Source organism: Motacilla alba, chromosome 22 (assembly GCF_015832195.1).
Source record: "Motacilla alba alba isolate MOTALB_02 chromosome 22, Motacilla_alba_V1.0_pri, whole genome shotgun sequence".
Classification (NCBI taxonomy): domain Eukaryota; kingdom Metazoa; phylum Chordata; class Aves; order Passeriformes; family Motacillidae; genus Motacilla; species Motacilla alba.
The window spans coordinates 3,987,355-4,004,589 of NC_052037.1; the positions used below are offsets into that span (position 1 = coordinate 3,987,355).

The 17,235-nt window shown below is 62.5% G+C and overlaps 2 protein-coding genes across 2 annotated transcripts; one reads left to right on the top strand and one right to left on the bottom strand.

Moving 5' to 3' along the window:
* Positions 1-562: 562 nt before the first annotated feature.
* On the top strand, positions 563-2,822 carry LOC119710796 (nodal homolog). The gene is made up of 3 exons (XM_038160206.1): positions 563-923; positions 1,313-2,073; positions 2,155-2,822. The coding sequence occupies exons 1-3, from the start codon at positions 647-649 to the stop codon at positions 2,305-2,307; spliced, it is 1,191 nt and encodes a 396-aa protein (XP_038016134.1). The 5' UTR covers positions 563-646; the 3' UTR covers positions 2,308-2,822.
* A 4,826-nt stretch (positions 2,823-7,648) lies between these two features.
* On the bottom strand, positions 7,649-12,361 carry LOC119710780 (eukaryotic translation initiation factor 4E-binding protein 1-like). The gene is made up of 3 exons (XM_038160179.1): positions 12,178-12,361; positions 8,784-8,954; positions 7,649-7,680 (listed from the first exon to the last, which is right to left on the bottom strand). The coding sequence occupies exons 1-3, from the start codon at positions 12,323-12,325 to the stop codon at positions 7,649-7,651; spliced, it is 351 nt and encodes a 116-aa protein (XP_038016107.1). The 5' UTR covers positions 12,326-12,361.
* Between the last annotated feature and the right edge of the window lie 4,874 nt (positions 12,362-17,235).

Consider the following 17,235-nt stretch of genomic DNA (forward strand, 5'->3'; position numbering starts at 1 on the left):
GAAGGACGAGGGTCGCCCCTCTGGGCGGGGCGGGACCCCCCCTGGCACCCCCGCCCCAAAGATTGGGGGCCAGGGGTACCCCCGGTCCTGCTGGAGCGGGGCAGGGCTGACCGGGCTGGCCGTGTGCCCGGGCCACTCGCCACCGGCAGCGCCGCGCTCTGCGGGCTCTGGGGACAGCCGTGGCCTCGCACAGCGCGGGGGTGGCCGCCCCCAAGCCCCGGGCACAGGGACAGAGGGACAGAGAGGGGTGGTGGGGACGAGCCCAGGAGAGACGGAGGGAGAAGGAGAACTGGAGAAACGCAGGGATGAGGCAAGGATGGATGGATGGATGGATGGATGGATGGATGGATGGATGGATGGATGGATGGATGGATGGATGGATAAGGCTGCAAGCAGCGGGGGAAGGATGGGGAGAAGGAGATACGGAGAAAGAGTAGGGCGGGGGACGAGGGCAAGGGATCGGGGAGGGATGGCCGGGAGGTAGATGGGGGTGGAGGGGAGGGAGGACAGAGATAGGGACGGAGGGATGGGAAGAGGGACGGGGAGAAGAGGGGAGGGGGCTGTCGGGGAGGGGGGTGCCGAGGCCTCCCGGGGCGGCGCTCGGGCCGCTGTACAAATAGGGCGGCTGCGGGTGGCCCGGGCAGACATGCGGGTCCCGCTCCGCTCCGTGCCCGCGCTGGCGCTCTGCGCCTTAGCCCCGCTCCTCCTGGGCTGCGCTCCGACCCGGGCGCTCACTTGGGCACCGACCGGAGCGTCCACCGGGGCACTCACCTGGGCACCGACCGCAGCGTCCACCCGGGCGCTCACCTGGGCACCGGCCCGCGCCCCGCCGCGCTGTCCCCCGCTGATGCTGCAGCTGCTCCGCGCCCCTCCCGCCCCGCTCCGCGCCGCCGCCGCCGCCGCTCTCAGCCTCTCCCCACACGGTGAGTGGCGCCGCGGGCATCCCTGTCCCGGGACCGGCGCTATTCCCAGGACCGGCACCGTTCCCGGACGACCCTGTCCCCGGGATCAGCACCGTCCCTCTTCCCGGTGCTGCCGCTGTCCCCGAGCCTCCCTGTCCTGGGACCGGCGCCATCCCGGGACCCGCGCTGTCCCCACGCGTCCCTGTCCCGGGATCCCTCCCCACTGTCCCGGGCATCCCTGCCCCGCCTGAGGCTCTGGCTGGCTCTCAGGTGGATCCAGCCCCTTTCTCCCGACCCTCAGGCTCCCACGGCCGGGCTGGCTCCCGGCTGGCAGCAGGCGGGGGCACCGTCCCCCCCCCCAGCTCCGGCACCCCTGGCACCACTGTCCTCACCGTGCCCTTGGCTTCCAGGCTCCCTGCAGAACGGCTCCCGCTGGGCGCTCTCCTTCGACATGTCCTCGCTGTCCAGCAGCCAGGAGGTGAGTCTGGCTCAGCTCCGCGTCCGCCTGCCCGGCCTCTCCCGCGCCCACAACGTCTCCCTGGACATCTTCCACAGCCAGCGGCGCAGGTGCCGGCCAGACGGGGGCTGCGCCCACCAGCTCTTCCTGGGCACCGTGGCTGGCAGCCCCTCTGCCACCCAGGCCTCCTGGAAAGTCTTTGAGGTCACCAACCTGCTGCGGGCCTGGCTGCACCAAGCCGTGCCCGCTGGGCAGCGGAGCCCCGGGGGAAGGGGGCAGTGGGAGGAGAGCGGCTGGGCCGCCCCGGCAGAGCCCGGCCGCGGGGAGCCAGCCCTGCCCCAGGACGTGGCGGACAGCGTCCTGCTGCTCGTCTTCTCCAAGGACAAGTCCCCAGGGGAGCACAGCCTCATCAGGACGGCGGAGACCTCCAAGTACATCATGCGCGACAGCGGCTCGCAGGGCGCGGGGCCGCGCCGGCAGCGCAGGAACCGGGCGGAGAGGCAGCGCATCAAAGCGAGCGGCGGCGCCGCGGCCGCCCCGCGGGAGCAGCGCGGGCCGCTGTGCAGGAGGGTGGACATGGTGGTGGATTTCGAGCGGACGGGCTGGGGCAGCTGGATCGTGTACCCCAAGAAGTACAACGCCTACCGCTGCGAGGGGCTGTGCCCCTCGCCCGTGGACGAGACCTTCAAGCCCACCAACCACGCCTACATCCAGGTAAGAGGGGCGCTGCCCCCGCATCCCCCGCGCCCCGCAGCCCGGCAGGGGCACGTTCTGCCCTTCCCCTGTCTCCCACAGAGTTTGCTGCAGCTCTACAAGCCCAACCAGGTGCCGTGTCCCGCCTGCTCCCCGGTGAAGATGAGCCCCCTCTCCATGCTCTACTACGAGAGGGGCGAGATGGTCGTCCGCCACCACGAGGACATGATCGTCGAGGAGTGTGGCTGCAACTGAGGCGCCCCGTACCCGCCAGGAAGGCGCACGTCTGTGCCCAGAAGTGCCTCGAGGACCCAGGAGCACAGAGCAGGGCGTCTCGGAAGCCCTGCGGGCTGGCACAGCCCCGGCTGGACCCGGGGACGAGCGGGTGCCCGGCAGCTCTGCTGCACTGCACGGCCACAGTGCCCGGCTGGATCCGGGCTCCATGTGGAAAAGGCCACCGGCCACCTCCCTGTGGCACCAGGGGCAGCTCTGGGGCGGCGGTGTGCCGTGTTTACCAAGGAGCTGGAGGCTGCCGTGTGTGGGACAGAGGCAGGAGCTGAGTGCAGGACTGGCTGCCACGACACGGCTCAATGCTGCTTTTCCCAGCCATGGGAATAACCAGGAGTCCCAGGTCCTCAGGACCCCGCAGCTCCAGTGTCAGGCCATGCTGAGCATACACACCACTGGGATTCTCCATCTCCCCTGGGGCTTAGGCGTTTCTGCTGAGAATTCTATTGTATTTCTATTAAAACTGTCACATCTCTGTGACAACTCAGACAAGTGAATGTTTTAGCTAATGCCCCGAGCCCCAGCTGGCAGATCCAGCTGGGCAGCTGTTACAAACAAGTAACCACAGCTCTGCCCGAGCCTTTTCCCCCTCACTGGATGGGCTGGTAGTGAAAAGGTCGCAGCTGTACAATTAATCAATAAATTATATCTATTAAAAATGCCCGTTGGGTTCTGCTGGTTTTTGCTGTTGCTGGCGTGCCAGGGTGTGAGTGTCCCCTTCTCTGGGTCCCCTCTGTTGCACCCAGAGCTTCTCCCTGCTCTGGCTGCAGCCTGCTCCGAGGGCAGGTGGGCTCTGCCTGCTCCTGAAACTACCCGAGCGAGCGAGGGGTCCCTCCGACAGAGCAAGAGATGCTGGAAAGCTCCAAAGCTCCCGTGAGATAAGGACGAAGCCGTTCCCACCCTGATGAGGGGTCGCTTAAGAGCAAGGGAGGCACCTGCAGGCGTGGAAGGGGAGGCTGAGGGGATTTTCCTCATTTCTTTACCCCTCGGAGATAAGGGTAGGGCAGGCAATTCGAAGCCGTGCGGTGCCCTTTGGGTCACCGTCCGGAGGAGTGCTGGGGCTGGGGGCGATGCTGGGGTCCCGAGCGCCTCGAGGTGACCGTGTCCCCCCGCAGGGCGGCCGCGGGGAAGGGGGATCAGCCCGGCTTTGGCAGCCCCGGGCTCACAGCTGGACGGGGACGCCACTCACGCGTGGGGACCCGCAGGCAGCAGAGGGGACGGGCGGGACCCCAAGCGCCGGGGCTGGCGGCGGGTGGCCCCGGGCCAGCGGCCACCCCCAGCCCGTCCCGACTCCACATCCCAGCCCGGGCTGATTATCCCCAATCCACATCCCGGCCGGCGGATAAACAAAGCGTGTCTGCTGCTCCCCCGCCGCAGCGGGCCCTCCCCGGGGCCGCTTCCATATTCCAGCAGCTTTCACACTGCGGCCATCCCGTCATTAGAGGGTCATTTGCAGGAGCTGTCAAGGGTGGGCCGGGGGCGCGGGGCTGACCCCCGGCGGGAGGCGAAGCAGGAACCTGCCCGTCTGTGCTCTGCTGTAAAATCACAGTGTCTTGCCTCTTTCTGCGCAGTTTTGTTACTGCTGCTCCCAGACGGTTCCGAAGCAGGAGGATTCGCTCCCCCGACGCCCCCCCCGGGACCCCTGCCCCGCCGGTGCTGTATCTCTGCCATCTCTGCCTGCTTGGAATCCAGCAGAGGGTTCAAAAGTTGTGGCGGGGCAGGGGGAGGCAGCGGCCGCTCCCTGGGAAGAGCAGGGTGGAAAAATAAAGGCTGGGATTCCAGGGCTGTAAGGAAAACATCAAAGTGTGGGCAATGACAATAAAGCCGGGCTTAGGCACGATTCTGCTGGCCAGCCGGGCTCTGCCAGGGGGACCTGACCTGAGCAGGGACAGCTCCGGCCCTGCTCCTGCCCCAATCTACATCGGCTGGGGGACACAGGAGCCCAGACACGGGGACAATAAAGTGGGGGGACAGCCCCAGTCCTGCCCACCACCCTTCAGCATCCCAGGGCTGGGGGAACTGGCGGGTCTCTGCTCTGGGAAGGGCTGGCTCGGCCAGGGGGACAGCAGGCACGGATTACTTTGGACACATGAAAGGAAAGAGCGAGGACAAACAGAGCGAGGGTGGTATTTGTACAAATGGTGCATTAAAGCACGAGCCGGCTCGGGCAGGTGGCGTTTGTCCCGTGACTGGGACGCGGGGCAGGACACAGGGACACGGAGTAGGACACAGGGAAGCGGGGCAGGACACGGGGACACCGGGTGCGCTGCTCTGCCTGCTTGAGACAAAAAGGGGCCGGGATGGGAAATGCAAGGACAAAGCCAGCTTGTGCCTGGACCTCCCCGGAGCATCCCAGCTGTGCCTCAGCCACCCACGACTGCCTCCCTCCCTCCCGCTGTGCACAACTGGGCCCAGCCCGTGCAAAAAGCAGCTCCTCAGCCTGGGAGAGCAAGTGTCGGGTGAGGAGCAGAGCCTGGGGAAGCGGGGATGTGCCCCGGAATGCTGAGCTGCTCCTGGCAGGTCTCGGGAGAGCTGTAAAGGTGAATGCACCAGGGAGATGTGCCCAAAGCCGTCAGGCTGAAGGGTGCGGCAGCTGGGGCTGTGAGGGGGAAGGGAGGGAGTGAAGGAGCAGAGCGATGGGATGCTGACACCACTTGGTCCCACACCACGGGTGGAAAGGTTTAAGGAACGGGCTTGGGACAAATTGCACCGGAGCAGATGTGAGCAGATGTGCACAGCACCTCATCCCATCGGGCCTCTGGGCACGGCTCTCTCTGCCCCCACAACGGTCCTGATGCACCCATAGCCCCAGGGCCTGCACCGAGAACCCAGCGGGACCCCGGTCACACCTGGCCAGGTGTTTGACAGGGTTTCCTCCCTCCCTCTGAATTATCGGTGGCAGAGGCACCTGGGGCTTTGATGCTCCCACATCTGCATAAGCGGCAGATACCGATGCAAAGCTGCCAAAGCTGCCGGCACACAGACAAAGCATTAACACCCCCAGCACGTGTTACCTGTCCTGCAGGTGGCAGGAATGGCATTTAAGAGCATTACCTGCAGTACCTGACACCCCCAAAAACCAGGCAGCCACTTCTGTACCAGCACCAAACACCACAAGGCTCCTGCTCCAACAGCCATGGCTGGTCGAGGCTGAAATCAGCTCATTTCTCCCCAAACCTGCCTGGATGTGCAGCTTGGGGGATCCCAAACCTGCCTGGATGTGCAGCTTGGGAGATCCCAAACCTGCCTGGATGTGCAGCTTGGGATGGCATTTTAGGGGATCCCAAACCTGCCTGGATGTGCAGCTCGGGCGATCCCAAACCTGTCTGGATGTGCAGCTTGGGATGGCATTTTAGGGGATCCCAAACCTGCCTGGATGTGCAGCTCAGGGGATCCCAAACCTGCCCAGATGTGCAGCTTGGGATGGCATTTTAGGGGATCCCAAACCTGCCTGGATGTGCAGCTTGGGAGATCCCAAACCTGCCCGGATGTGCAGCTTGGGATGGCATTTTAGGGGATCCCAAACCTGCCCGGATGTTCAGCCCTCAGCTTGGGATGGCTCCTCGGGGGATCCCAAACCTGCCTGGATGTGCAGCTCAGGGGATCCCAAACCTTTCCAGATGTTCAGCCCTCAGCTTGGGATGGCTTCTCGGGGGATCCCAGGGCCACGCAGGGTCACCAGCACCGTGTGTCCCACCAAAACCACAGTGCTGGGTGGCACAGAGGGACACAGGCCAGACACACAGGTCAGGGAGGGTGACACCCAGTCCTGCTGAGGTGCCCATCCAGGAAATCTGCCCACCAAGGGCTCCACCAATCCAACCCTTCCCATAAACCCACGGCAGAGCAATAATTCCTCATTTTGGCTGGGACAGCTGCAGAATCCCCAGCACAGGGGACTCAGCCCTGCAGAGCCTGCCCAGCTTGTCAGGGCTATTTCAGTCTTCCCCACAGTGGGGGAACTTTGGGGAAATTACCATCAACACAGGAAGTTTTCCTAAACCTAAAACTGCAGCTGCACCACGGTCCAGCCGTGCCATTTTAAACCAAAACCAATTTAGCACAGAAAAAAAAGTCAGCTGCAGCAGTTCCTCTCTAAACCATGCTCAGAACCTAACTGGTGCAGCTGAGACCGATAAAGTCACACCTGAGGGCAATGAATTTGGATTTGTTCCCATTAAGGTTTCAGAGAAACCCTTAAATCTTATCTCAGAGAAATGCAGGTTTATCTGCAGCAATTGCTTTGTTCTGTTACTCATTATTGAGGGTTTGCATATCATAATGTCAGCACTGAGCATCATTAGCAGGTATTTAAATGCTATCTGCCAAACCTGGTGTGCACAGACGCTCCCTGTGGTTTGGGAAGTCTGAAGTTCAGGATTCTCCTCTGAGGTGCCTCCACCACGCAGCAGTAACCCAGCAATGTCTTACAGACTGCCCAGACCACGTTTATCAAACCTCACAGAGGTTAAAAATGAAGATATTTGCTCTGGGGAGCCAAACTGGACCCTCCCACAGCAAAATTAACTTTCTCTGATGAAAATTCCCCTCTCAAAACAGGACAGACTTTGTTTGAACCCTCTTCCCCAAAGCTCTTCTCCCTGCCCACCACGGGATAAAAAAGAGAAGCAAGGGTAAAGCAGCAGGGAAATCCCACCCTGGATCACAAACCCGGGCTAGCACACGCCAGAAATAAAGAGCTGCAGTGGCAAAGCTGCAATTCCCTGCTGCTCCTTCCTCTCCCTGGCAGGGCAGAAGGCAGCTCAGCCAAACTGATCCCAGACGTTCCCACCTGCAGCCTGAGCCTGGTGGGCACTAGGACACACTGGAAGCACTCAGGGGACAGCTTTGCCTCTGTTCTGGGGGCAGATCTGGCAGACCAAAACTTCCCCAGGGACCAGGGATGCTTGGCCCAGCCCCAGCAGCACAGGGGGCACCATTGAACACTGCAGCTCGGCGGCTCCCTGCTGAAATAAGGGACAGAAGCCACATTTATTGCATTCATCTCCACGCCAGGAGACACCACATGATTTTATTTCTCCCTTATGTTGCATTTTTGTCACTGTTACAGTATTAAAATGATTAACAAAAAGCATAAAACTGGAACCAAAACCAAGGGGGGGAGAGTGTCTCCTGCAGCACCCCTGGCCCAGCCCCTGGAACAGGACACACACTGCTCTCCTGAGGGAATTCTGCCTCTCCCAGAGCAGGAAGGCACTCAAGGCATGGCTGCTGTAAGCCTGGCTGGTGGGAATCCTCCAGACAAGTCCTGCTGCTTCGCTGGATCAGCACTCTGCAGGCAGGTGTGTCAGATGTCCATGTCAAACTGCTCTTCCTCACCTGCTGGGAGGGACAAAACCACGGGTGAGGCCCCAGAGCTCCACATTAAATACCAGAGATTTCAATGGCTGGCAGCTGCGCTTCAGAAACGGGGTGGTTTGGGTTTAAAAGCTGCATTCAGGCAGCAGGGGTGGTGTGAAAATCATCTTGGGAAGCTGTGCTAAAGGTGTCACTGCTGGGGGATCTCCCTCAGACACACCAGAGCAGAGGCAGAGAAAATGCCCCTTTGAACAATCAATTCTTACCCCTGGATTTCCTTGTAACAAGGAATGGGAAGCACCACGCTGAGGAGAGAACCCAGCCAGGCACACCTCACCCTCGTTATCCCAAGGGCTGCTCCCACAGCCTGCCAGGCAGGAGCTGCTCCTGAGGACAGGGAGTCACAGCCCAGCACCCAGCCTGCGTTTCAGGGGGTCCCTTGAGCCACTTCAGGTGACAGCAGCGTGTCAGGCACGAGGCCATGCTGACTCTGGAAAGGTTTTCCTTGCAGCAAGCACATAACAAGAGCCTTTGGATCTTTATTTTTAGAGAGAGAAGATAAATGCTTGCGCTTGGTAGGTTCAGGTTGCATCAAGAAAGAACCTCAAATAACTTTAAAAACAATTCTTCGAGGCAACATTGGCTCGTGTTGCTGCAGCAGGGCCTCAGAGAAGTGTCCCTGTCACAAAACGGGGTCAGGAACAGGCAGGAGGAATTTACCACTCAGGCTGATATTAAAAACCCAAGCAGATCCTGCTCTGAATGGTAACGTGAAACTCCAGCAGCTGCAGCACAGCCCAGCTCAGGGAGAGGCAGCAGCAGCTGCCCCTCCGCTCTCCACAGGGCTCCTAATCCAGCAGCAGCTTCCCAAAGGCTGAATTAACGGGAATCATATCAAATTACACCTAAAACCTGCAAAAGGCACGTTGCTGGGGACCACAGCAGGACCAAACAACTGCGAGACCCTTGTTACCCTGTGACACTGAGGCCACTGGGACTTTCCAAGAAGTTACTGGAGAACTGACCTCACTTCCAGGGAACCTCCTGGCTCCAGTCCAGCTCTGGAACTTCTAGGAACCAGCAGAGCCCCTCAGAGGCTGTCGGGTTCTGCTGCCTGCACTCACCTGCGCTCACTTTCTCCTCACAGTTCTGGACGTGGTGGTTTTCCAGCTTCAGCTCCTCCACGCTGGGGCTGGTGACGCCTGGAATGTCGGGAAGGTCGGAGGGAGGAGTTTTGGCACCCGGGGAATTGCGGCATTCCATCAAGAACTTTCGGTCATAAATAATCCTGGTACCTGGGGGGACAGCACACGCTCAGCCCTCCCTGCCCAGGGCAGGGAACTCCATCATCTTTCAGCACCTTACAGCCCAAAAGGCTCCAGGATTGGGTATTTAAGTGATAACCGTGATGCAGCATTTCAGTCTGAGTTACCTTTCCAGAATTCTGGGCGCACTGACACCGTACCTGCCACTAAAGGTGACACATCAGGTACCCAAACGCTGCCCCGAGGCAGCACAGGGCTCCAAACCCCAGGCAGGGGCTGGAAGCAGCAGATCCAAGCCCTTCCTCCTCGCTCGAGGCCACAGCAGCCCACAGAGCAAACAGAAAACTGAATTTAATTCCCACTCACGGCCAGAAGCAGGGCTGAAAGCTGCAGGTGGACACACGGCAGGGGACAGGGCCGTGTCCCTCTGAGCTCTGCCCAGCAGCAATTCCTGCATGGACACTTCCCCTGGCACAGCAGCACTTACACACACCTTGCTCAGGGCTTCCACAGATGGTTAATGCTCCAAGGCTTAAGCAGGAACCACCCAGCTCCAGCTGATGAGGCATGGGTTTCTAGGAACACCATGGAACACCCTGCTCCATGTACAGGAATTTCATGGAAACTGCTCAAAAACCACAGGCAGAAAAGGGATCCCTTCAAACAGCCCACGGCCTTAAGCCAGCAAGGGCTGGAAAACAGTGTTTGCTTCCCAAGAGGAGCTGCACACCCCTCTGGATCAGGTGTGTCCTGCTCTGCTCCCGTTGCAGCCAGAGGGAAAGGGACTTGTCCTTGTGCCCTCCCCAAAAGTGTTAACTAAAGTACACACGTGTGGGCAAACAGCTCCTGCCACCATCTGTCCCGGAACAACCAACTCCCTTTGGTTTGAACACTGTAAATACCCAATAAACACATAAAACAACCCGGGCAGCAGCTGCGTGCCTGTGGAGCTCTGCCAGGGCGTTCTCAAAACACCAAAAAGCTTTTCACTGCCGATTCTGAACTCCAGTTCTTTCAGGAGGAGGGTCCATCCCTACAGTCAGCTGGCTGGGACAGGGGTGTTAAATTCCCGGGAAGCTCCAGGAGGAGGAGGAGGAGGACAGGGATTCCTGGAACTGCAGCTCTGTAGCAGCACCAGGAGCACGGAGCTTCCACTTCCCTCCGACAGCCTCACGCCCAGAGCTCCTGAAAGCAACGGGGATGTGGCCAGGAGGAGCAGGACACCCTGAGCAGAGCAGGACAGGATACCCTGGGGAGGGCAGGACACCCAGCTGGGGCAGGACAGGACACCTGGGGAGGGCAGGACACCCAGCTGGGGCAGGGCAGGACACCCAGCTGGGGCAGGACAGGACACCCTGAGGAGGGCAGGACACCCAGCTGGGGCAGGACAGGGCACCCTGGGGAGGGCAGGACACCCAGCTGGGGCAGGACAGGACACCCTGGGGAGGGCAGGACACGACACCTGGGGAGGGCAGGACACCCAGCTGGGGCAGGACAGGGCACCCTGGGGAGGGCAGGACACCCAGCTGGGGCAGGACAGGACACCCTGAGGAGGGCAGGACACCCAGCTGGGGCAGGGCAGGACACCCAGCTGGGGCAGGGCAGGACACCCAGCTGGGGCAGGGCAGGGCACCCTGGGGAGGGCAGGACACCCAGCTGGGGCAGGACAGGACACCCTGGGGAGGGCAGGACACCCAGCTGGGGCAGGACAGGACACCCTGGAGAGGGCAGGACACCCTGGGGAGGGCAGGACACCCTGGGGAGGGCAGGACAGGACACCCTGGAGAGGGCAGGACACCCTGGGGAGGGCAGGACAGGACACCCTGAGCAGGGCAGGACACCCAGCTGGGGGGCAGGACAGGACACCTGGGGAGGGCAGGGCACCCAGCTGGGGCAGGACAGGACACCCAGCCCGGGCTGTCACGGGCACCAGGAAGCTCCTGCACCCACCCAGATGCTGCCAGGGTGTGTTTAACAGGAAAAGCCGCACACCACGGGATGCTCTGCCCCCTGCGAGCCCCACAGGGCAGACACACAGCCCCGTGTGGCTGTCCTCCAGCGGCTCCGAGTCCCCTCTCCCTTCAGCAGCCAGCAGGGCCGGGCAGCACACGGTGTCCCCAACACGGTGTCCCCAACACGGTGTCCCCAGGCAGGCCGGGACAGCCCCGAGCGCTGCCAGCTGGGCACACCCCGGCCACAAACGCGGCCCAGCTTCTCCTCCTGCTCCAGACACCCCGAAACTCCGCGGGGACAAAGCGCTGCCAGCCCCGGAGGGCTCATTAGTGCGCGCCGCTAATTGCTCATTCCATTATTCCATTATTCCATCGCCGCCGCCTTGCTCGGGGCTGGGCGAGGCTCCTGCAGGTGCTGCTGGATCCGCTGCTTCCAGGGGAGGGAAAGCACGGCCGAAACAACCGCAGAGCCCAGCTCCTGTGCACGCAGCAGCCCGGGGAGCCGGCAGGGTCACTTCCCCTTCTCCCCTCGCGTTTTAAGCCCCGCAATCCTGCGGGATCCACGACCCCTCCATGCCCTCCCACGGTTTGCTCTGCCTTCACCACTGCTGCTGCTCGCAGCCATGCGGGCGGGGAGGCAGCGATCTGCGGCGGCACCGGGGGGAGATCCTACCAAAAAAAATCACCCCAGGATCCCCCCAGGGCCCGGCTCGGGGGCAGCAGAGGCCGCTGGAACCCCGCACCCCGCCAGCTGGAGCTGCAGCCGCTTCTCCGGGGGCCGAACTGCCAAAAATGAGCTGCCAGGGAGGGATGGGGACACACAGCCCCTGTGACAGAGGAACCCTTGGCGCAATCGGTTCATTACTCGAGGACAAGTCCCACAGGAGGCTCCTCTGCCCAGGACAGCAAAGAGGGAAGGAGCCCGCGGCGGGCTTGCAGCAGCAGAGCACTGCGCCTCCAGGATCCGGAGCACTTTGGGACTGGGAATAAAGGAAAAGGGCCCAGGCTTGGCAGGGAACACAGCAAATATTAGGGATTGCAATTAATCAGCAACCAGCGGGAGGCCGGGGCTGCTCCCTGCGAGGCGCTGCCGTGCTCGCAGCGGGGACCCCGGGCAGTCCCCGGCCCCCAAACCTGCACCGAGCCCCGGTGAGCGCCGGGGGCTGCCGGTCCCCGTCCCGGGCCAGCACGGGAGCGCTCCCCGGCACCGCAAGGCCCTGCTCAGACCGAGCCCTCCCTCCCTCCCTCCCTCCCTCCGGCAGTGAGCCCTCCCCGCTGTCCCAGCCCGGCCCGGCGCTCACCGCCCGGCGTGGTCCCGAACACGGTGCCCCCGGGCGTGGTGCTGTAGTCGCCGGGCGGCAGCGGGGCCCCGTCGGGCAGGGCGAGGCACTTGCCGGGGCCCGGGATGTCGCGGCTGGGCGTCTGCCCATGGCAGCAGCGGCCCGACATGGCGGGACCGGGACCGGGAACGGGACCGGGACCGGGAGCAGCACCAGCGCTGCCGCCGCCGCCGCCCGCCCGCCGCTTCCGGCCCGAGCCGCGCCCCTTCCGCCACGGGAACGGGACGGGGCCGGGAACGGGAGGGTAGGCGGGGCTAACACAGGAGTGGGTGTGGCCCAACGGAGGCGGGGTTATGCTAATAGCAGCGAGCACGTGCTGGGGGCGGGGTTTAGCTCGGACAGGGGTGGGGCTTAGCGCTAAATGGGCGGGGTCTGGGCGGGACCCCCGACCGGTCCCCTTTTTCTCCCCTTTTTCTCCCTTTTTCTCCCCTTTTATCCCATTTTCTTCTCTTTTCCCCTTTTTTTCCCCTCCCTTTTTCTCCTTTTTTTCTCCCTTTTTCTTCCCTTTCCCCCGCCCCGAGGCATCCCCGGCCCGTACCCCCCGCTTTTGGGGTCGCGCCTCCCGGTGTCGCGGTCCCTTGGAGTGGCGGGGACCCCGCGGAGCCCCGGGGGTGTTGGCGGCGCTGCCCCTCCGTGCCCGCGCTGGGAGGTCCGGGCGGTGCCGTGGGAACGCCGCGGGGACAGATGTCTGCCCGGCTGTCCCCATCCCAAATGGCTCTGCCTCCCCCCCGAGGGGCCGGCAACAAACGCGGGAGGAGCCGGGGGGGGCCACACACGGGTTCGGCGCCCCCCACGCCGTGTCCCCGGGGGTGCTCCGGTGGGAAACGGGGCTTGTCTCGACACTTTATTAAATAAAAGATCTAAAGAGCAGCTGAGGGGCGCAGGGTGGGCTGGGCAGGGGGAGGCTGGGAAACCCAGGGGTGAAACCTGGCGTGAAGCCCCTCCGGGGGGGTTGCTCACCCTGCTCACGGGTACCCTCTAGAAGAAGCCCTTCATCGCTCCCCGCTCGCCCAGCCGCGGCCGCGGGGCTCTGCTGGCTCTCACCGGCCCCCGGTGCGGTGCTGCCTGTGCCCGGCCCCGCGGGGTCACCGTGGCGGCGGCAGGGACTGTCCCCCCGCTTTGGGGCTGCTCCGTGCTCGGGGAGGGTGCTGGGACCCGGGGCCCAAAGCATCGCCCCGGCTCCGACAGATGGAGCTCGGCAGCCGCGCACGGCTCCGGAGCCCAGCCCGGGGCCGGCCTCGCCCCGCGGAGCCGCGGTCCCGCCCTGGGCTCCTGCGGGTCTCCGGGGACCGCCGAGCGTTTTCTGGGGGCAGCAATTCGGTGTCCAGGGCAGCGGTGTCCTGCCAGGCTGGGGATGGACACTGTCCCCCCGGGTCCTGTGGGACCCCAGGCAGGCTGCGGTGACCCCAAGAACCCCCCGGGGCCCAGGCAGGCTGTGGTGCCAGGCAGGCAGCCCTCGCCCCGTGCCAGCTGCTGGATCGATTAGTGGGCACTGGGGCAGGAAAACAACATTTCCTGCATGGAATGACATCAGCAGTGACCCCCAACCCAGAGAGGCGGCCGCCGCCATTTCCTCCTCCTCCTCCTCCTCCTCCTGCTGGAGAACGGACCGCGGTGGGGTCAGGGACTGGGGAAGGTCAGGGTTGGGGGCACATCCTGGCTGGGGCAGAGCAGGACCAGCCCTACCGCGGTGTCACCCTCCCGGTGCTCCCGGCAGCATACAGGGGACAGGGACAGGGACGGGGACAGGGACAGGGATCCTCCTGCCCCTGACATGGGCTCCGGCTGCCCGGGAGCTGCCTGCAGTCAGGGAAGAGGCGTTGGGTGCTCTCCCACCCACCCCAGCAGCCCCCTCCGGTTACAGAGTGTTCCTCGCCAGGGCATTTTATCTGCCCATTCCACGAGCAGCTCCCCGGGCTGGAAAGCCCTTTGTCATCCTCATGTGATACGGAGTTATCGCATTATTGCCTTCTAAATCGGGAGCAGAAGTGCTCTCCGAGGTGTCCAGCTCTGCCTCTGATCCTGACCTGCTTTGGCTCCCCGGGAGCTGAGCAGGGCTGGCTTTGGGGAAGGGCTCACTCCGCTGGCAGGTCCTGGGGAAGAAAATGGGTTTTATAAGTCATGAAATGCCCCTGTCCCCGGTGTGAGGGCAGCAGGGGCCATCTCTGGCCCTGCCATGGCCGGCCCCACCTGCACCGGGCTGTGATTTCAGGAAGGTTCGCTGAGACGGGAAGCGAACAGCCCGAGGGAAGGATAAACTCCCGCCTGGTGCGCCGGCAGCTTTCATCTCGCCCCATCCATCACCTTCTGTCTGGGTGTCTCCCGCGCGGGAAGGCTCATCCCCAGCCCCCTCCGCCCCCCAGCCCTCCCCTGGAGGCCTGCGGACCGCACTGCAGCCCCGGGAAGGGCGGGAGGATGGCGGACCCCATGGCAGTGAGGATGTCCCAGTGCCGCGGCATTTCCACCCCATCCCTCGGTGTTTACATTCCCCTCCGATCGCGGCTGGCGATAAGGACGGACCCGGACGGAACCACATCCCTGCTGCCCGCCCGAGGGCTGCTCGAGCAGATAAAGGTTGCCCCATAAACAAGCCCATCCTGCCTTTGGGAAGGGCATCTCCGCTGGCCCCAGCCCTCGGCAGGAAACCCTGACTGGGACGCCCCCGGCATCGCTGGGGGTGCTCAGCACCCCAAAACGCAGCCCTGGGATGGGCTCTTTGGGTCTGGAAACAGCCTCTGTGGCACGGGATTCACCGTGGTACCCATGGCCAGAGCCAGGGGAGGAGTGTTTGACTCTTCCTCCTCTTCCTCCTTCTCCTCCTCGTTGTTGCTGCTTTTCCTCCCTGCAGACATCGGGCTGGAAGCAAGCTCAGCCTGGTGTCAGCCCCAGGAGGGGGCACGGGGGCTGGGGAGCAGGGATGGGTGCTGCTGGGCACGTGGCAGCTTGGCCGGTGTCCCGCGGTGTGGCTGGGCTGGCAGGCGGCTCCACTCGCTCCCTCATCCCTGCCAGCTCCCCCCACGCGGGGCTGGACCCTCTCCCTCCCACCCTGCTCCGGGGCAGAGCCGGGAATGCCACATGGATGCTCCTCTCCCCCTCGGGAAGCCCTGCCTGAAAGCCCAGCTCTCTCAGGGGTCATTTCTGTTGTTGTTTTTTCTCCATACTTCCCACAATTTTTGTGAAATCCGGACCCATGCTATTGCAAACTTCTCCCTCCTTCCCCCACCCCAGTTTGCTTTAGCAAAGCTGAAGCAAAACCACAGAAACAACGGGAAAGGATCTGTGAAAACATCTGTAAAGCCTTTGTGGTCCTGAAAACATCTGTAAAGCCTTTGTGGGCCTGATGGCAGCGTGAGGACTCTCCTTTCTCCAGCAGCTGGAGGGAGATGGGACCTGTCAGAAATGGAACCTGCAAGGTTTGATAAAAATGTCAGAAATTGGCAATAACTGCTGCAGGCACTGCCCTCCTGCTGTCGCAGGCTTTCCTCTCAGCAACACAGGGGGAAAAAAACAGTTTTACTATGATTTATTTATAATTTGAAGCCATAATTGCTCAGGGATCTGGGGGGCAGGAGCAGGACCCGCTGTTGCCTTAGTGCAGCCTTTGGCACTGGCTGCGTTTCAGGATCTCGGTGCCCCTTTCCCTCATTCTCCCCATGCTGCTGTGGCCTCGGGAAGAGCTGCCGGGCTGTCCCTGCTCTCAGGCTGCCTGCTCCGGGCAGGATGGCCCCAGGGCAGAGCCGTGCCTCCCTCTGCTGCCCTCTGAAGCGATGCCCCGAGCTGCATTCTCCATCCCAGGTTTCCCACTGTCATAGATGGATAATGAGATGATTGGCTCTCGCAATTAAAAGATAACTATTGTGTGAACATTAAGAAAAGCTTTAGTGATGTATAGTTATGTTATTGTAGTTTAGATGTCCTCTGTTCTCCCTGTAATTCCCTTTCCCCCTGTATTGTGACCATCAGACAGCCGGGGCTGTCAAGGACAGGTAAAAGAAGGAGTGCACGTGTGTCCCTTGCGTGGGGCAGGTGGGAATGGAAAAGCTTGGTGCTCAGGGGGTGAGGCACGGCGACACCTGCCCTCCAACCAAGTTACAGAGCAGTCTCCACCGATAAATGGCAAAGCAGAGCTGACTGACAGACTTTGGGAGAGGCCGGGGCTGGCTGATGCAACCCCGGGGGTATAAAAGACTGAGCATCCCTCTTGAAGATGAACCAGCCACGCGGTATGCACGAGGGGCAGTTCCCAGCGCTGCAACTTTTTCCTTATGGAGTCCTTTGTTGTATTTTTGTCAAGGTTTAATAAACCTTTTTAAATTTTCAAAGTGAGCAGTTGTTTCTCACACCCCCCCTCATCCCCCACCTGCCCACGCCGGGGTGCCCCTGGCGAGGACAGGGATCCTGCCAGCCCTGCCACGGCTCCTTCCTCCGAGCTGTGTGGGGCAAACCAGGCTGGGAACGGGCTGACAAACAGGCACAGAGTGACCTCAGCCCCGGCTGGGCCGGCTCCGACCTCCGGGTGCCTCTTTCATCACCATCGAGGCAGGAGCTCCCAGGAGCTTCGCCGGGAAAACAGGATGTGCGTGTTGGAGACGTGGGAGCTCGGAGCCCCTGGGATGCCAGGCTCAGGGTGGCAGAGCTGGGGTGGCAGAGCTGGCCTGGCACAGAGAGTGTCCCAGTGGGTGATGGGGGAGCTGTGCTGGGGCAGCAGCCGGCTCAGGAGAGCTCCTGGATGTGCAGCAGGGTGTGAGGCACCCCAGATATACAGCACAGACCCTGCCTGAGCCCTGTAAATGTGGGATACACGCTGCCTGTGGGGTGCACACTGTCTGTGGGGTACACACTGTCTGTGGGTACACACTGTGGGTACACACTGCCTGTGGGGTGCACACTGTGGGTACACACTGTCTGTGGGGTGCACACTGCCTGTGGGGTACACACTATGGGGTACACACTGTGGGGTACACACTGTCTGTGGGTGCATACTGTCTGTGGGGTACACACTGTGGGGTACACACTGAA